Genomic DNA, 20,619 nt, shown 5'->3' on the forward strand with positions numbered 1-20,619 from the left:
CTTGAAATCCGAAGTGACCCTGAGGGCCCACCTTAGAAGAAATTCTACCAAAAATTTGGCGGAGCTTCCCCTAAAATGGGCTACCCAAACCTGTAGAAAACATTTACACTCCTCAATCAATTCATCCTTATGCTCCTGGAGCCACCCTGCTCCCCAAATCAACATCAGTTTCCAATTCACAAAACACACATCTCAACTCGAATAGCATAAATCCCATAGGAAATCAGAGCAATTCTAACAGAAAGGTATAAGAGGAAAACCCAATTCAACGACAGATGCGGAAGCCATGCTGTTGACTATGCCTCAACTCCGTGTACGCCCGACCTCAACCAATTCGCCTGCAAACTGGGCATTTGAAACCGAAGGGCCCAGGGGAAAGTACATAAAATACGTTAGCGTGAGTGGACAAAAATAAACAATTTTTAAACCAAGTGGATTTTATACTTTCCCACATTTATTTCCTTAAAAACCCTCGATGCATGTAACGATTTAGAAAACAAATCACGAGAAGCTCCGCTCAAGAAAAACCGACTAGACCGAGAGGAAAGATCGAAACTCCGATACTCAACAGGATAAGACCAGCCCCGCTGGTTACACGGAAATCAGACTAGGCCCCTCTAGTCGAGAAATGATAGGATATGGGGAAGAGATATCACCATACGGGCAATGGAGCCTCCAGGCTCTACCTACCCTCAACTGCCACTCACACATAGATTGTGCGAGGAGGAGAACTAATAACCTCAACTTCCACTCACACATAGATTGTGCGAGGAGGAGACCAAATAACCTTGACTGCCACCCACGTGAGGAGGAGAATAAATCACCTCTACTGCCACTCACCAACATAAAGTAGGTGAGGAGGAGAACAAGCTACCTCAACTGCCACTCACCAACACAAAGTCAGTGAGGAGGAGACCTAATAACATAACCCACGTATGGTGAGGAAAAATCATCGAAAACCAGTAAATCCATGTAGCTTCCCCACATTTCTCACGAGATAGAAACCATGTATTCAACGACGTGACCCCGCACGCCAAGATTACCCTCAATCTCAAAATGGATAAGTGAGAAATAGGAATAAATCGACGGCGTGTCCCACACGCCCAGATATTCTCAAATCTGTAACCAAAACCAGAAATTAGTATAGGTAAATCCCATTTCCAAAAATCTCTCAAAATCTCCAAGAAGCCAACCAAATCCAAAATCCTTAATTAGGCATTCCCGATGCCAAAATTGAAAGTCAATAAACAATTGAGAATATCCACCTCCATTGAAACTCATCTTAAAAATCTTCCAGGAGTTTAACTCGGTGATTAGGGATATGCTTAATTCCAGAAATTTACCTCGGAATTAAGGAATTCATCAAATAATATAATAAAACAAAACCAACCTTTGAAACTCATTATTGAAAGCAAATCCATGATATAATTCGAAATCAATTTCCGAAAATTAATTCATTTCCTCAAAAAGTAATATGAATAATCACTAAAGCATTATTTAAGAAAATAAATGCATGCATCGCTATTTAAAACAAAAGTCCACTCACAGTACTATTCCGACGATCACGCATTCGTGTTCCGTCATCGAGCAATAGCTCGGTACGTCATCCTGTACACAATTATATTCCGTGTAGGCCTCATCAAAAAGCCCGCGGATCAAGTGGGCCGATGGAGGCCCGCCGGCCCGGAGGGCTTTTAGCCCGGCCCGGCCCGTCAAAAAACCCGCAAAAGCCCGCCTTGGTGGGCCGAGGGCCGGCGCGCCTAAAGCCCGCAAAAACCCGGCCCGGCCCGTAGGCCCGGCCCGCCAAAGGCCCGCTAGGCCCGGCCAGTAAAAGCCCGCTAGGCCCGGCCCGTAAAAGCCCTTAAAATATTATATATATATATATATATATATTTGTAGTTGTGTGTGTGTGTGTTTATAAATATATATACACACACACATAGATATATATATATTTGTGTGTGTTTATATATATATATGTGTGTGTGTGTGTGTGTGTTTATATATATATTTATATATGTGTGTGTGTTTATATATATGTATATATATATTTATATATGTGTGTGTGTTTATATATATAATATATATATAGAGATATATATATATGTGTGTGTGTGTGTGTGTTTATATATATGTATATATATATATATTTATATATGTGTGTGTGTTTATATATATGTATATATATATTTATATATGTGTGAGTGTTTATATATATAATATATATATATAGAGATATATATATATGTGTGTGTGTGTGTGTGTGTTTATATAGAGGATATATATATAGAGATATATATATATATATATATATATGTGTGTGTGTGTGTGTGTTTGTTTATATATATAGTATATATATAGAGATATATATATATGTGTGTGTGTGTGTTTATATATATGTATATATATTTATATATGTGTGTGTTTATATATATAATATAATAATATATATAGAGAGATATATATATATATATATATATATATATATATGTGTGTGTGTGTGTGTGTGTGTGTGTGTATGTATGTGTGTGTGTGGAAGTTCTTATATTTCTATTATTCTATATAGAATATGTGCATATATATATATTCTACATATCGGTAATCGGTTGACCAATTAGATCGGGTTCAAAACTATGGTGAAATTGACTAAATTTTTAACCACACGCATAATTTATTGTAATAAACTCATCCAACGGTCGGTTTTTCCATTTTCTTTGAATTGATAGGGGTTGCTCTTTGGAGTGTATGATATATAAATATAGGTTTATAAGAGTAACTAAGTTTGACCTAGTTGATCGAATTCGAAACAATAACGAAATTGGCTAGATTTTCTACAATCACCATAAAACATTACAATCTCTCCATCGAGCGGTTGGTTTCTCCGAATTCATTTTCTACTTCATGGTTGCTTTAGAATGAACCTAAACAATTTAAATGCAATGTATAAGTCATACAACTAAAGGAATAAAATTGGTATACACCAATGTGTTTGTAATTAAAATTTAATTTTTTTTATCTTATGTCCACGCACATCCATCGATGGAATATATACAAACGTGATGTGAAAAAATAAGCACATTTCGCGGTTGCCACGCCATCGGTCAACCAATAAAACATATAAGTGACTACGGTTGACCAATCCGATCGGATTCGAAAATATGATGAAATTGGCTAAATTTTTTACCACACTCATAATTTATTGTAATAAACTCATCCAACGGTCGGTTTTTTCATTTTCTTTGAATTGATAGGGTTTGCTCTTTGGAGTGTATGATATATAAATATAGGTTTATAAGAGTAACTACGTTTGACCTAGTTGATCGAATTCGAAACAATAACGAAATTGGCTAGATTTTCTACAATCACCATAAAACATTACAATCTCTCCATCGAGCGGTTGGTTTCTCCGAATTCATTTTCTACTTCATGGTTGCTTTAGAATGAACCTAAACAATTTAAATGCAATGTATAAGTCATACAACTAAAGGAATAAAATTGGTATACACCAATGTGTTTGTAATGAAAATTAATTTTTTTTATCTTATGTCCACGCACATCCATCGATGGAATATATACAAACGTGATGTGAAAAAATAAGCACGTTTCGCGGTTGCCACGCCATCGGTCAACCAATAAAACATATAAGTGACTACGGTTGACCAATCCGATCGGATTCTAAAATATGGTGAAATTGGCTAAATTTTTTACCACACTCATAATTTATTGTAATAAACTCATTCAACGGTCGGTTTTTTCATTTTCTTTGAATTGATAGGGGTTGCTCTTTGGAGTGTATGATATATAAATATAGGTTTATAAGAGTAACTACGTTTGACCTAGTTGATCGAATTCGAAACAATAACGAAATTGGCTAGATTTTCTACAATCACCATAAAACATTACAATCTCTCCATCGAGCGGTTGGTTTCTCCGAATTCATTTTCTACTTCATGGTTGCTTTAGAATGAACCTAAACAATTTAAATGCAATGTGTAAGTCATACAACTAAAGGAATAAAATTGGTATACACCAATGTGTTTGTAATTAAAATTAATTTTTTTTATCTTATGTCCACGCACATCCATCGATGGAATATATACAAACGTGATGTGAAAAAATAAGCACGTTTCGCGGTTGCCACGCCATCGATCAAACAATAAAACATATAAGTGACTACGGTTGACCAATCCGATCGGATTCGAAAATATGGTGAAATTGGCTAAATTTTTTACCACACTCATAATTTATTGTAATAAACTCATCCAACGGTCGGTTTTTTCATTTTCTTTGAATTGATAGGGGTTGCTCTTTGGAGTGTATGATATATAAATATAGGTTTATAAGAGTAACTACGTTTGACGTAGTTGATCGAATTCGAAACAATAACGAAATTGGCTAGATTTTCTACAATCACCATAAAACATTACAATCTCTCCATCGAGCGGTTGGTTTCTCCGAATTCATTTTCTACTTCATGGTTGCTTTAGAATGAACCTAAACAATTTAAATGCAATGTATAAGTCATACAACTAAAGGAATAAAATTGGTATACACCAATGTGCTTGTAATTAAAATTAATTTTTTTTATCTTATGTCCACGCACATCCATCGGTGGAATATATACAAACGTGATGTGAAAAAATAAGCACGTTTCGCGGTTGCCACGCCATCGGTCAAACAATAAAACATATAAGTGACTACGGTTGACCAATCTGATCGGATTCTAAAATATGGTGAAATTGGCTAAATTTTTTACCATACTCATAATTTATTGTAATAAACTCATCCAACGGTCGGTTTTTCCATTTTCTTTGAATTGATAGGGGTTGCTCTTTGGAGTGTATGATATATAAATATAGGTTTATAAAAAATTAGCGTCTTTAAAAATTTATTTATCAATAAATTAGTATCTATATATAAATATAGATATTTTTTGGTACAATATAGTTATATAGATCTATTATCTTTGGTTGTATTTGATCATTATCCATTGAATTTCCAAAGCTTGATTAAAAAAAAAAACTTGTGTCTTTAAATATTTATTTATAAATAAAGCCCGCAAGGCCCGGCCCAAAAAAGCCCGCAAGGCCAAGCCCGGCCCGGCCCGGCCCGAAAAAGCCCGCAAGGCCCGCTTTATATGGACGGGCTTGGATCCTTTGATTTTTAATAAAGCCCGGCCCGGCCCGGCCCGCAATTATTTAAAAATATGGCAAGGCCCGGCCCAGCCCGTTGACGACCCCTAATTCCGTGAATAATTCTTCAATAATTTAATACAATTCTTAAAACCAATTCCTCATAATTTCACCTCCCAATTCTCCTCGGATTTAGCCCAAATTATACCACTAATACCAATTCATTAATTTAAAGGTTCCAAGGCAGAACCGTGAGATATCCGACAGTCGGATTCTCGTACTTCAATAATCGAAACCCTAAACTTCATAAATTCATAATTAATTCCAAGTTACTATATCGGCCGTGACCTTGATACGGAGCTGGAGCTTCTAACTATACCGACATCTTATACGTCAAAATCCGTCGCCGGATGGAGGAGTTATGGCCGGAAGAAGGTAAAGAGGTCGGAGAGGAAGAGAGAATCGGGGAGAGGGCTCGGTAAGTTTCCGAAAATGGAAACTTACCACAGTAACTCGGCTATTTATAGAAAATTATCATGAACAGTAACTTTAGTATTTTGGCCATAACTTTCGCATATGAACTCCGATTTTTACGTACCACATATGCACGCGCTCGGTTTAACGTCCTCTACAACTTTCATGAAGAACATTTTCTCAAATTTTGACCCGAACAAAAAGTCATATTTTTGGGCCACTAAAAGTATCGAAACGACGGTAAAAGTGAAAGTAGTTGTCGTTTACCGTCCAAATGACTAGTAAACGGGTAAGTGAAGATACGGGATGTTACAACTATTGTTTGAATTTTTATTGGACAATGGTTTTGATGTAGAGTCTTGTTGTGCTGAAATGGCTCCAACAACAGTTTTTGCTATCCATTTAGTTGTGTTTATCTCCCTTGAACAATTGTTTTTATTAAATTGAGAGTGGTATGAAAGTGACTGATATTTTACTAAAAGCAACTTTGATACATATAATAAACTCCAATAGATCCAACAAAGACAATTTCATAAAGCATTAATCCATTTCATTAGCTTAACAAGCTTTCAAGTTTCATAAGCTTTACATGATGATAAAGAAGAATACAATTTGCTGGGTGTTCCAAGCTTGATCTCCCAATGATGGCATGGGGTTACATTGGCACTATTCCAGTGTTCAACATTTCCTCTGCTCTGTTGTATCTCCCAACATCGCACCTAAACAAAGGCATATCAGCAATCATTTTCTAAATCCAATTGTTCTTTCTGCCAAGCAAAATTGAAAACACAAATGTCATTTGTATCAAAAACTGAAGGAATGAGAATTGAAGAAAGCAAATTATCCAATCAAAGCAACATTGAATATAATGAAGTACAAGAACTAACAATTCAACACAAAGAGATCAGCAAATCACTTCTTTAGCTTTCTAAAATTGTATGTCCAGTTACTTCTAAAGCAACCTCATCTAAAACTAATCCAAATTCCAGAAACAAGAGCATTCCCAGTGTCTTCAAATTTGATATGAATTGCAATAAGTCAATTTGTCAACTTGTCAAAGGACGTCTCATATCTTCTAAACCTCAAAGCTTGACTCAATGCCAGCTATCCACTAATATACAACACTTTTGAGAAACTTTCGTTGTACAAAGATGTCATGCATCGTACATAATTTGGGCCGTACCCTTTTGTTCATCTTCTTTTCTTTTCCTTTCTCTTAAAGAAGAAAAAATCCAAAAGACCAAGGGGCCATCTTTGTCCATTGACCCAGTCAAACATTAACCCCGCCTTTTCCGTTGCTCCGTTCCCGGAGGCGGGTAATACCCAAAGTTAGATTTCCGACGCAGAGGCAAACCTTTTCTCATTCCTGCTGTTGCCACCTAACCCCTCTCGGACAAAACCGTCATTTCACTCCCGCACGGCGGACCTCATTCCGACGTGGCACCAGACCGTTGGCTAGAGCAAATAACAACCAAACCGGAAAAACAGGAAACGAATTCATTAGCAGCTAATCCATTAGCTTTTGACACTCATAAATTTAAAAAATTAAAAATTAAAAAAGAAAAATCTACCTGTAGCTGCTATTTTATTCTTCTGCATTCCTTCCCTGATTCTTTTTCCTTCCATTTATTAATCATGAAGGGATCGACGAGAGCCAACAAAGTGTTCTCCGAAGAGTCGACCAGCCTCCCTGGACAGAAGTTCGGCCGGTTGAAGAACTACCCCGACGGGGACGAAAGCCCTAGTCCTCCGAATTACGACCCGGACTTATTAGGCGGCGAAGACTTGTCGTCCTCTCCATTCACCAAGTCTCCTTGGTCCACGCACATGTACAACAAGGAACATACTTCTCCAGAGGCGGCCGGGGAGCCTAACTTCTCGCCGAACGTCCTCATGGGCTCCCTTGTCCGTGAGGAAGGCCATATATATTCTCTGGCCGCCTCCGGAGACTTGCTGTACACGGGGTCGGACAGCAAGAACATTAGAATCTGGAAGAAACAGAATGAATTCTCCGGTTTCAAGTCCAACAGTGGTTTGGTCAAGGCTATCATACTCGCCAACGATAAAATCTTCACAGGGCATCAAGATGGGAAGATTAGGGTATGGAGAGTTTCAACCAAGAACCCAAGCAACCACAAACGAGTCGGGACCCTTCCGACTCTGAGGAACTTATTAAGGTGCTCGATGAAGCCGAGTAGCTACGTCGAGGTGCGACGACACAGCAGCAAGGTTTTGTGGATCAAGCATTTCGACGCCATTTCGTGCTTGAGCTTGAGCGAGGACAAAACCTTGCTCTACTCGGCGTCGTGGGATAAGACGTTTAAGGTGTGGAGAGCCTCCGATTTCAAGTGCTTGGAGTCCATCAACGCTCACGACGACGCTGTTAACGCTCTGGTGGCGGGATTCGATGGCTTGGTTTTCACCGGTTCGGCTGACGGAACCGTCAAGATATGGAGAAAGGAGTTACAAGGGAAAGGGACGAAGCATTTCTTCTCGCAGACGCTGTTAAAACAGGAATGCGCGGTTACGGCGTTGGCGGTAAACCCAGAAGCGACCATTGTTTACTGTGGATCGTCGGATGGTTTGGTCAATTTCTGGGAGCGGGAAAAGAATCTCCAACACGGCGGCGTTTTGAGAGGGCACAAGTTGGCGGTTCTATGCTTAGCGGCGGCCGGGTGCTTGGTGTTCAGTGGCTCAGCCGATATGGGGATATGCGTGTGGAGACGGTCGTCGGAGGGGGACCACATTTGCTTGTCGGTGCTGACGGGGCACACCGGGCCGGTGAAGTGTTTGGCGGTGGAGACGGATAAGGAGGCTACTTCCGGGGAGACGCGATGGATAGTGTATAGCGGGAGTTTGGACAAGTCGGTGAAGATGTGGAGGGTTTCGGAGCAAGCGCCGCCGATGGTGCCGAACCAGAAGCACCAGCATTACACGTCCGATGGGTACTGCGTGCCCATGTTGAGCTCCGCCCCAAGCTTCGCCTCTCGTACATCTATGGGTTCCAGAAGAATTTAGCGTTTCAATTTTTCTCAGCTGGCCGGATATCTACGTACCCTTTTGTTCTTTTTTTCTTGATCTGATTTGACAACATTGAAGATTGTATACTCGGTGGATTGTATTGTGATATCATTGTAAAACTTCACATTAATTGATCATGAGAACGTAAAGATCACATAACATATATCTTGTGATATCGATCATTTGGTATTTATATCTGCGTAGATATGATTTCGTTGTAGTTATTATGATAGATCTTAATATTGTCGGTATCATTTTTGTTAACGATCGTGTGTGTGTGTGTATTCACCTAATAATTTAACATGCAACTAGGGGTGTAAATGAGTCGAGCCGGAGTGAATACCAGGGTGATCATGTTCGGCTAATTTGTTTTTTATCGAGTTCGAGTTGGGCTAAAACTTGAATTTTTTTTTTCCAGGCTCAAGCTCGGCTCTGCTTGAATATTTTTCTTAAGCCCCTAGCTAGGCTCCCCTCAGCTCGATTTATTGGACAAGATCGAGCTTAAATAGGCTCGGCTGAGTTCATTTGACTTTAAATTTAAAAATTAAAAAAGGAAGAAAGAAAATTTAAAATAATAATCCAAAATTTGATGTCTAACCATCACACAAATCCCTTTTGACTTTATTGTAATATATTTTACGTAAAATCTCAGATTCTCTTCTAATTGAAAAGGAAAGTAATAAAAAGAATTAAAGATTTGAGATTAGAAAAATTATATTTTTAATTTATATTATAAATTTTCATGAGTCGAGTTTTAACAAACGTCGAGCTTTAACAAACTCGAGCTACTCATGAGCTAGGCGAGCCGAATATATCATTGTTCAAACTTGGCTCTTTCTTTTGTCGAGCCTAATATTGAGCTCATATTCAGCTAATTTATCTTACGAACACAAGCCGAACGAGCTAAAATCGAGCCTAATACATGTCGAACACGAACTGTATTGAGCCTATTTACAGCCTTACATGCAACTCAAGCTGCTGATTAAGTTTTATAGCTAAAGAATGCTAATTAAGTTTAATCAGCCATAGTAAATTTTAATTATGTTCGTCCTCTAATTGATTTAGAATACACGTACTGTGAACATTGCCTAGGACTTTAAGTACATGCATGTATCATCAAAGTATCAATCATATATGTGGCCAACTTTGAAAATGGATCAATGAAGAAGATAAAACAGTAAGATCTTAATTATTAATGGCATGGCGAACAAAACGTTTTCAACATCGATCTTAAATAATATTATATTGATGATTAATTGAAAACAGCACACCAAGACGTAATAAGTACTACTTAAAACCAAAAGATTCGTTTCAGATGATTGAGACTTCACACCATCTTTGATTCTATGATGCTTTCCTGGTTCTAAAGGAACGAATTCAATTTGTAAATTGTAAAACTGCGTCACCAAAAGTCTTCTCAATCGTGAACTACCGGCCTGTGTAGATCTTTCAAATATCTCAGTCTTAGGAATGTTTGAGATTAATTAGGTGGCTCTCTGACTCTGTAAGCGCGCAGCTTTCTCTAACCTTACCTTAAATGTGATTTCGACTTCGATCATATATATGGGTGGATGACAGCAGCGCATATGGCTACATTATTCAAAGTAAAACGTTGAAAACAAACTAATGGATTAATTAATTGCTCTGCATATTGGACTTCTGCTGGTGATTAGGTAATATTTATCCAAGATACATGCATTTCAAGCTCGACCGATTATTGATTGAATACCGATTATTAGTAAAAGAGGTAATCGATGAGAAAAACTTTAGTGCTTAAGTGCATCCATATATTCATCAAGTTTAGCTTAAGTGCGTTTTCTACATTATTTCTAGATAGGGCTAGGTTACAACTTACAACAAAAGGAGGTAGCGGCGGATTCAAAAATTTACTTAAATTTGGTGAATTTGGATCATAATAGCTAATGAACAATCTCTGTGAGAAACTATTCAGATAATTTTATAATTTTTCAAAAAATATGTATAACAAGCTCAATTGTTGCTCCTTATGGGGGAGAAACTTTTTTTTATTTTTTATTTTTATTTTTTAGTTGAGAGTCCTCAAATTCACACTAACAACTAAAGTTTTTAAATATAAAAGACCATGTATGTTATTTGAGGGGGTGCATCAGCCCACTTGCACTAGGCTATTGCTGGATCCGCAAGTGTAAGGAGGAGCGATGTCGAAGTAAGAACATCATAGCTCGCTCATAGTTGGAGACTATTCGGAGCTAGCTCTCTTTAGCGAGACTGCCAACCACCAGATATTTCTCTCAATCAATATGCATATATGCTTCAAATCTGAAAAACAAGTGCCAGCAAAACTATAGGAGAATCTAAGAGGGTAAAAATCACTCAAATTTTGCCTCATCTAAGACACTAATCAAGACTATAATAGTATGCTACACAATATCAAACTAGCTCAATGCATGCACATCGATCCTTAACTCTCAAGAATTTGCGAGCAAATTAGAGTCTTTTATTTTGAAAACATATTCCATGTAACACAGTAAAGTAAAATCTTAAAACGAATACATATAATTAAAATCAGATTTTTGACCTTCATTAATCAGTATATATGTATAAACACACTAAGTAGTTTAAATTTACAGATCAAAGTAAATTTTCTTGTTTAATTATCGAAAAGAAAACGTTCTAAATTCTCACATTAATTTTGGATCATGCAAAGGATTGGCAGTCAGTTACACTTGCACCAGGAATGGAGAAATGCAAGGAAAATCATCAACCCCTCCCCATTCAAACAGGTAAATAAACTCTCATCTTTACTAGTTACTAGTTACCCGTTACTATTTAGTATTGACTACTACAACTCACAGTCCAATCCATTAAATGCAACCTCGTTATCCAAAGCCCAAGTTTCACACTGTAAAGGACAACAGAGAATCCACGCTGGGATATCTGACTGCACAGACAAAACCCGGAAGTCCTGAACAGACCAAAACAGAAAAAAAGTCCGTAATACCCTCCTCGTGGTCCTAAACACCACAACACAAAAGACAAAAGTACCCCCGTACCGGACCCCCACCCAGTGGCACCACCCAACAACCGAAAAAGCGAAAAAAAAAAACCAATCACCCCGGATAAAAAAAAAAAAAGTAACTCAAAAGATTCCAAATCCAAAACCAGCTCTCTCTGTCCCTTTCCCCTCCTCTCCCCCTTCCAACTTTCCCAAACGCATTTTCCTCCTCCCCAAAAACGTTACCTATCCCCTGGAGACTTTCCATGCCTCTTTCCTTCCTTCCTTCCTTCTCTCCAATCCCACTTCCCTCTTCCTTCACTCCACTCTCACCTACTCCGCTTCCCCAAGTTTCCTTGGATTTCGCGCTCTAAGCTCATGGTTTAGCTGATTGTGAGCTGGTTTTGTGGTTCGGAATCTTTCCGGTTAGGGTTTGTTGTGTTGGAGGGTAGGGTTTTCGGATTCTGTTTTGGACTCCGCAATGCCGCCGGAGGCGGAAGAAGCGGAGGAGGGGGCGCAGTACTCGTTTGCTATGGAGTACAAAGGTCCTCCGGTGAGTTACGATCTTCCGAAGGCGGTTCCGATCAACGTCGACAGAATCCCCGTCGCGGCTGTCGTCGGACAGGTGTCTATTCCGGATAAGTTGTCGTTGCCGGTGGTCCAGCCGGTTCTCGCGCCCGGTTCGCTGATGAAAACGTTCTCTAAAGAGCTCAAGGCATCCCAGTCGACGGTGTCGCCGACCTCGGTGATCGCTTTCGATCGGAGGAGCGAGGACGACACGACGAAGGAGTTGGAAGGGTCGGAGTCGGCGACGGTCTCGCCGGCGTCGGTGATTGGGTTCGAGGAGAGAGCTGAGGAGAGGGGGGCTGGGTGTGGTGCTTTGTCCGGAGAATTGAGTAGCTCCGGCGGGTTGGAGTTTTCGAACGGGTTGAATTACGGGTCGGGTGAGCTGTCCGATGTGAATAATGGTAGCTGGGCTTGGAGCGGAGGAGCATTGACGGCTCCGAGTGGTGGGAAGTTGAATAGCGATTTGAATCAACCCGAACCCGATTGGGCTTCCTCCGAGTCCGTTTTGAGCTTGGACTATCCGTCTTCTCGGGTTTCCTCCACCAAGGCTGTGGATTGCGATGTGAAACGACCCGCTGTGGTGACGTTTCGGGACATTGAATCTGATGATGATGATGGTGTTGAGGAAGATGAGGCTGAGGTTGTGCCGGTGAAGCGGGAGCCTCAGAGCAAAGGAAAGAAGAAGTCTTGTTATAGATGTCTGAAGGGGACTAGGTTCACTGAGAAGGAGGTGTGCATTGTTTGTGACGCCAAGTATTGTAGTAGTTGTGTTCTGAGAGCTATGGGGTCGATGCCAGAAGGCCGAAAGTGTGTTACTTGTATTGGATTTCCTATTGATGAGAACAAAAGAGGGTGCTTGGGGAAGTGCTCTAGGATGCTCAAGCGGCTGCTGAATGATTTGGAGGTTCGGCAGGTGATGAAAGCCGAAAAGTTTTGTGAAGCAAATCAGCTACCGCCGAATTACATTTGTGTGAATGGACATCCTCTTTGTCATGAGGAGCTTGTTGTGCTACAGACCTGCTCAAACCCCCCGAAGAAGCTAAAACCAGGAAACTATTGGTATGATAAAGTTTCTGGACTTTGGGGAAAGGTGAATATGGTTTTCTTTTAGCCGATTTGTTGTTGTTGTTGTTGTTGTTTTGTAATTGTGATACTTTAATTTGTGACAAGATTTAATACCATGTTGCTGCTTAATTTTACAGGAAGGACAGAAGCCTTCGAAGGTAATCAGTCCCCATCTTAGTGTTGGGGGTCCCATCAAGGCAAATGCTAGTAATGGAAACACACAGGTTTTTATCAATGGCCGGGAAATTACCAAAGTTGAGCTTCGGATGTTACAGGTTGAACTTTCTACACTTATAGAATAGTTGTTATTAGTTGCAACAGGTTAATGTGGAGGGCTAAATAAAGATATTTTGTTGAACATTGCAGTTGGCAGGAGTTCAGTGTGCTGGTAACCCACACTTTTGGGTGAATGAGGATGGGTCATACCAAGAGGAGGGCCAGAAAAATACTAAAGGATACATATGGGGAAAGGTATGGTTTCTGACAATACTTGTACTTTCCATTTATGGTCTGTTTTATTTTGGTCCGATTTGTTTGTTTGGTTTAGGTTTCCATGTATACTAATTTGTTCTTAATCACTATTTCAGGCTGGAACCAAGCTTGTTTGTGCTGTCTTGTCACTGCCAGTGCCTTCTAAATCTTCGAATCCTTGTGGAGAACCCCTGAGCTATGTTGGTAGCAGAGTCGTCCCTGATTACATTGAGCAGAGAATACTTCAGAAAATTCTTTTAGTTGGATATAATGGATCCGGAACAAGTACTATATTCAAACAGGTGATTGCTATATATATACATCCTACTGTATCGCCACATCAACCTATGTGTCTTACAGGTGTATAGGAAAGAGGAGTCTGATTCCATTATAACCATTTTAGTATCTGTGGATGCTATAATAACAGGAATCTTGGAATTTCAATGTCCTATTTGTTTATTTCTGTTTAGTTGCTGCGGTTAAAGCATACTTGCTGAAGCTTCTAGTTTATTCTCATTGGGGTTTTTAAATTGAGTTATTTATGCATGACCATGTGTAACAATAAGCACACATACTGGAAAAAGATAGTCAATGAGTATCTTCACTAGGAAGGACCTCTCTTCACCTACATATTTTTACCAAGTCTTTTAATTTCAAGTCTCACTGGTTTTTCACTATAGCTTTTAGTCTGCCCCCTTTTTTAGTAGAATCCAAAAGAAGTACGTTACTTACCGAGTTATTAATTTTCCTTCCAGGCCAAGATTCTATATAAAGCTATCCCTTTCTCGGAAGATGAGCGTGAAAATATCAAGTTTACAATACAGAGCAATGTATATGGCTATCTTGGTATACTACTGGAGGGACGTGAGCGTTTTGAAGAGGAAAGTTTGGCTGAGATCAGAAATCAATGTTCTTCTAGTCAAACAGATGCGAGAGGTATGAGTTCATAACTTTTTCCATCCCATCTTTGACTTCATACATGTGTGCATGCATGTAATAATTTTTTACAGTTTTACCCCTTATTACAGCTTGATATGGAACAATTCAAGCATTGATTAACTGATCTGCATGACGTTGTTCTCTACATGCTTGCTTCATATGGGAATATCAGTGATTTAATCAACTGTATACATAACAAAACATCTATCTAGAAATCTAGATTGTATATAGGAGTAGAAGTAAATACCATCAATATAAGATAAAGCAACTTACAAAAGTTGTGTCGGCTTCGTCTTTTAAAAGCAGTTCTCTTTTGTTCGTTTATGGTTCTCTTTTGTTCGTTATGGTTAGTTATGTCTGTTACTTTGGTGTTATATGCTGAATCACAAAAGTCAGAGGGTTGTATTCTGCATGCATATGTTGACTTTGATAGCTTATAAATTTCTCCGCTTTTTAACAACAGGGAACAACGACAAAACTCTTTACTCCATTGGCCCGAGACTGAAAGCATTTTCTGATTGGCTTCTCAAGATAATGGTGTCAGGTGATTTGGAAGCCATTTTCCCAGCTGCTACCCGTGAATATGCACCATTGGTTGAGGAGTTGTGGAATGATTCAGCCATTCAAGCTACATTCAAGAGGAGAAGTGAATTGGAAATGTTACCTGGTGTTGCTACTTATTTCATAGGGAGGGTAAGATAATGGCCTGTGCTCTGAGTTCTAAATCTTCGAAACTGTTATAGAGATAATCATGCCATTCACAAGTATTACATGTGCCTAATTTAATCTACCTAATCTGGCCCAAAAGACTGGGGATGCACAGTATCTTGAAAAGAGAATATAAATGACCCTGTACCTTTTAAGATCTTTAAACCCTTAAAGATACAGTTGTAGTTATAAAAGGGCACTCAGAACAAGAGTGGAAGCAGCTGATTTGGTAGGGAGTGCCCCTGAAAAAGCATGTCTAATTATATGTTTATATCCTTTTGACATGTTTAGAGTTCGTTGTAGTAAAATCAAGTATTGTTTGGCTCCGAAAATGCTTGGTTGGCATAAAAGTGCTTGGAGCCGCATACTGTTGCTTGGTTTACAATTCCACATTTCAGTTCTGGCCTTGTAATTGTTAAAATTTCTCATTTGTATTCCTTTTCCCTGTTCAGGCTGTTGACATATTAAGAGTAGACTATGAGCCCTCGGATCTGGATATTCTATACGCTGAAGGTGTTACTTCATCTAATGGGCTTGCTTGTGTAGACTTCTCATTTCCACCGTCGGCATCTGAAGATAACATCAATCATAATAATGATCAGCAGGACTCTTTGCTTAGGTCTGCTATAGTGTTTATTGTACATTTCCGATGAATTAACTTCATTGAAATAAGTTAACAGTGATAATATCGAAATATTTAGATAGTTCCCTTGCACTGTTTGACACGTTGACTGCTCTATATTTTATAACTTTGATTTATACTTCTACTGTATGCCAATACTTCTTGCTTTGATGGGTTTGACTGTACACTAACGTTTCTCGTATCTGGTTGCTTCTCAGGTACCAATTGATTAGAGTAAATGCTAGAGGACTTGGAGAAAACTGCAAATGGTTGGAGATGTTTGAAGATGTTGGAATGGTCATATTCTGTGTATCCTTGAGCGACTATGATCAGTTTTCTGTGGATGGTAGTGGGTCCTTTTCAAACAAGATGCTACAGACCAGAAGTTTCTTTGAAAGCATCATTACTCATCCAACATTTGAACATATGGACTTCCTTTTGATTCTAAACAAGTTTGATGTGCTTGAGGAAAAGGTAGAAAGGGTACCACTTACTCATTGTGACTGGTTTGATGATTTCCATCCAGTGGATAGCCGTCATCGGTCCAGCAGCAACAACAGTAGCAACAACATTAATAGTAGCCCCTCGCTGGGTCATCTAGCAGCTCACTACATTGCAGTAAAGTTCAAGAGGCTATATTCTTCTCTAACTGGAAAGAAACTGTACGTTTCTCTGGTAAAAGGGTTGCAGCCTAATAGCGTAGATGCAGCTCTTAAATATTCAAGGGAGATTTTAAAATGGGATGAAGAGAGAGGCAACTTCAGCTTTGATTACTCTGTCTATAGCACTGAGGCAAGCTCTTATTCACATTGATGTCAAACTGATGAGGCTTGTAAATGAGTTTGTATTTTTGTGGGAGACTAAGCAACCACTGTAAATGTAATGGTTTGTATATGAGCAATAGAAAGATTGTTCCTTTCACCGGTCCTTGCTGGTTCAAGATACGAAAGATCATTATATTTTACACAAAAAAGCATGTGAGGCAATTACAGGACACCGTTTATCCTCAACCTGTGCTTCTCCATTACTTGCAGCCTTCATTTGATGTAGTTCTGGATAGGCATGATAATGCAGGTTCTCAACTGGGTAAGAATTGGAGAACAAAAGAGTCGTATACACAATGAATGCAGGGGAAATTCTATTCCATTTTCTTTGCATAAGCACCACTGATATACAAGCCAAAAATAGAAGGATCAGCTGCAAATTGTATTACTATAAATTAAATTGATTACAATTGAGTTTTCTGTGATCCCCAAAATTCTCCATGGCACGGAGAACCACCAAAGTTGAAGGAAAAAAGAAGAATCAATAATATACATACATAAAGGAATCTTCAGTCATCTACAAAACTATATCGAGTCTGCTCTTGTGCACTCAGTAAGATATTCTTAGTAGCCCAACCCCGGGCCACCATTTGTTCATTCAACAGGTACATATCGCCCTGTGCACGCCGTTTGCACTCATCAATCAATTTTGGCCATTCTTTTAGAGCCGAGTCTAATGCATCTCTAGCATCTACCTTGTCCGCCCACCTATTCTCGTCCATAAGCAGGACTTTGCGGATATAGCATGCCTACATAATGAACTGGTTAATGGGGGAAGAACTCACTAATTTAATAATATTGCAAAAGTTTTCCTCTTCTATTTATATTCTGACAAAAACATCTGTCACCTGCAACAGACCCTTGATAATATCTGTAGTGCTGGCTCTTTCCCGTAGACAAAGAAGAATTCCATGCTGTAATTGATTAAGGAGTTGAAATTAAGATCATTACAGAGTAGATGATACATGAGCACATGACACACATGTTGAACATCCATCAATAAACTTACTTGCTTAGTTCTTCGTTTTCTTGTATAAAATGTCTCCATGGATATGAAGTAATAATCATCATCACTAGTAGATCTCATCGCCATCATGGATAACTTGGGGATTTGATTCTTTGGATCCAAGTACCCTATTCTGATGGGCCATAATCCTTTGTCTGATTCAAACCTCAGTTACTAGCTTTAGCTTATAGGCACTTACAATAAAAGAAACAAACATTGAAACAAGGCTACGAAAGAAATGCATGTGTAAGACCTAACCTTTGCTCTGCAGGAAATCGATTCCTTCTTCTTTACTCACTTCTGCAGGTGAAGGAACTTTACCTAACTTGATCCAAGTATTTAGCACAATTTCAAGTCTATCCTGAAAGAACAATAAAAAATGAGATGCTGAAGCAAAACATGTATTAAGGAATTGCAGTTCCATTAATCCTCTAAAACAGGGAAATTGTACAGGTACAAATTGGTGTCATAGCGAGACTACCAAGCACATGCTTCTAAAATAGCAGAGGTAAAAGGGAGAATGCTCACTCACCTTACTTAATGTTTGTAAATGGACATGTTTAAGCCCTTGATATATTCCACAAAGGTCAAGTGCTGAGAAGATGGGGTATACAACAAAGGGCAAGCCTGTCCGCAACCTGGAATGTCAGCCAAAAGTTAGAAATGTATAGGAACAATAGGATTCGATAACATATCAGTGAAGACACAAAACAGAATAACTAATTCCCGAATATGGAAGTAAAAAAGAACCTTTGGTTGTTCTTCAACAACATATTCAATAATGCAGCAAGCAAAAGGCCAAGGTTATCAAAGCACACTGTTTGAATCTGAAAACCATATTATCAGTTGGGATATACAGAAGGATAGTTGATAGAACCTCAATGTTAGGAAAGATTATATACCTGTGCCTTTGCCGAAAGTTCACCAAGATTATCTGCTATTGCAAAGCTTCTATGAACAGCAGACTGCTTAGACAGAGGAATAACTTCAACATTCAAAATGAGAAGGTGCTAAACCCAACTCATAGTAATAAAAAAAAACTTGTAACTCAGTTCTTACACTAGTTGCTATATAGCAAGCCAAGCTTATTTGTTTTGCAACGTTGGCTAAAGACGCAAGAAGCAGGAAATACTGAGGATATGCAGGTGTCAACAGCTCAACTCCAATACTCAACGTGAACAGAACAGAGGTTGAAAACCGAACTCTCTTCAAATGATATAACAGGAAATTATCAATTTGCTGAAGCCCTGTATATCACATTCTAAAGCAAAAGCAATCCAAAATACAGTACAAGTCCCTACCTTCAAATTGGTATCAAAAGCAGACGCTAGACTAGCAGTATAGATGCACCTACTCAGCCGTCCAAGTCCATCCTTCAAGACCCAGTTAAGAGCAGCAGCCGCTGGAAGCGAACGAGAGTACCCAATCCCAATGGCCCGAAACATTGCCTAATCAGTGCATCCCCAAGTATAACTAACCATATAAAACCAAAATTCATTCATTTCTTTATCTTCCACTTTTACATTGATTTTTGATTCTTTACTCTCAACATTCTAATCCATCCTCATAACACAAATCCTTTTCACTCATTTCACCCATAACATTTATACATCATTTCTATTCCCATTTCAATATCTTGATGAAGAAAATGAGGTGCATAAAATTATTACCTGAGTAGCAAGAACCTGCAGCGCAGAGCTAAAAACGCGGTGCAAGAACTTCCATTTCACATAGCTCATATAATTCCCACTAACTTGCTTGGGAATAAAGAAATCCCACACAGCACAACTACAGACTCTATAAAATTTCCGAAACCCATCGTCCAAATCCAAACCAAACGACGCCGCACGGCCATCAACACCGACTAATTGCAAGCAATCCCCATCCCAGAAGTACCGGGAAACCCGACCCGACTTCCGAATCACCACCGGGAGCCGACCCGGCGGCGTTGAAGGACCCGGGTCTTCTCCGAGGCCTTCTTCCGGCTCGTACCCAATTGAGGTTCTGAGGGAGTTGGTAAAGGTTGGGGCTTTGAAGGTGGTACGGAGCTTCCTGGGGAGTGGCTTGCGGGGTGTGAATTGGGGTTGTGGGGTTTTCCATGAGAGGAGGAAGTGGTGGGAGTTGGAGGCTGCATAGAAAGATGATTGCATGAGAATTGGAACTGTGGGAAAATTAGGGTTTTGAGAGGAAGGGGGGTCTAATTTTGGCGCCTTAATAGTGAGAGGTTCAGGGTTTAGGGGTTTGGAAGTAGAAGAAGCGGTTTGTACTGAATGAGCACCACTGAATGACACCATCATTGAACAGAAAAAACAAGGTCCTTTTCTTTTTTCTTTTTCTTCTTTTTTTTGTCTTTTTCAAATAAAGTGCAAATGGGAATGCCGGAAAGTGTTTATTTTAAGACTGAGAAATAATTTTGGTTCAAGATGCTCCCACTTTGATAAAACGCATTTGTTAAAGTAAGTTCATCCGTTGGGTCACCAGGTCACCTACTATTCACTGTTTTTTAGTGTGTATTTCCATTTTCCGGGTCACGGGCACAGTTTCCAATAAGACCTGGGTCATCAGGTCAGCTTGCAGGTCACCAAGGTGACACAGGGTGACACATGGCGACCCAGGGCATGAAATACACTGTGCCCGCGACCCAGAGAGTGAAAATACACATAATAAACAGTGAATTACTGGTGACCCAACGGGTAAACTTGCTCTTATAGCACACGTTCGATTAAAGTTTTGACACTTATAAATTTAATAGAGTTTCATGGTCGAATGTTAAGAAAAATAATCACACGCTCAATCGAATACTGTAAAGTGGTTAT

At 39.2% G+C, this 20,619-nt stretch overlaps 3 protein-coding genes across 4 annotated transcripts; 2 read left to right on the forward strand and 1 right to left on the reverse strand.

Moving 5' to 3' along the window:
• Positions 1–7,179: 7,179 nt before the first annotated feature.
• On the forward strand, positions 7,180–8,788 carry LOC112190580 (protein JINGUBANG). Its single transcript, XM_024330026.2, has one exon. The coding sequence runs from the start codon at positions 7,242–7,244 to the stop codon at positions 8,622–8,624; it is 1,383 nt and encodes a 460-aa protein (XP_024185794.2). The 5' UTR covers positions 7,180–7,241; the 3' UTR covers positions 8,625–8,788.
• A 2,984-nt stretch (positions 8,789–11,772) lies between these two features.
• LOC112185675 (extra-large guanine nucleotide-binding protein 1) lies at positions 11,773–16,927 on the forward strand. Its single transcript, XM_024323952.2, has 8 exons — positions 11,773–13,258; positions 13,371–13,508; positions 13,600–13,704; positions 13,821–14,006; positions 14,460–14,640; positions 15,107–15,336; positions 15,804–15,970; positions 16,192–16,927. Exons 1-8 carry the CDS (start codon positions 12,083–12,085, stop codon positions 16,784–16,786), a joined length of 2,778 nt encoding a protein of 925 aa, XP_024179720.1. The 5' UTR covers positions 11,773–12,082; the 3' UTR covers positions 16,787–16,927.
• A 231-nt stretch (positions 16,928–17,158) lies between these two features.
• On the reverse strand, positions 17,159–20,133 carry LOC112185676 (protein root UVB sensitive 4). Of its 2 annotated transcripts, none has more exons than XM_024323953.2 (10): positions 19,474–20,133; positions 19,105–19,251; positions 18,863–19,009; positions 18,706–18,768; positions 18,554–18,630; positions 18,336–18,441; positions 18,062–18,164; positions 17,807–17,958; positions 17,646–17,711; positions 17,159–17,546 (listed from the first exon to the last, which is right to left on the reverse strand). In XM_024323953.2, the coding sequence occupies exons 1-10, from the start codon at positions 20,098–20,100 to the stop codon at positions 17,307–17,309; spliced, it is 1,728 nt and encodes a 575-aa protein (XP_024179721.2). In that variant the 5' UTR covers positions 20,101–20,133; the 3' UTR covers positions 17,159–17,306. The 2 variants fall into 2 exon arrangements, with proteins under 2 accessions (XP_024179721.2, XP_024179722.1); XM_024323954.2 differs by having other exon boundaries at positions 19,105–19,276; positions 19,474–19,614.
• Positions 20,134–20,619: the final 486 nt, after the last annotated feature.

Source organism: Rosa chinensis, chromosome 2 (genome assembly GCF_002994745.2).
Source record: "Rosa chinensis cultivar Old Blush chromosome 2, RchiOBHm-V2, whole genome shotgun sequence".
Taxonomy (NCBI): domain Eukaryota; kingdom Viridiplantae; phylum Streptophyta; class Magnoliopsida; order Rosales; family Rosaceae; genus Rosa; species Rosa chinensis.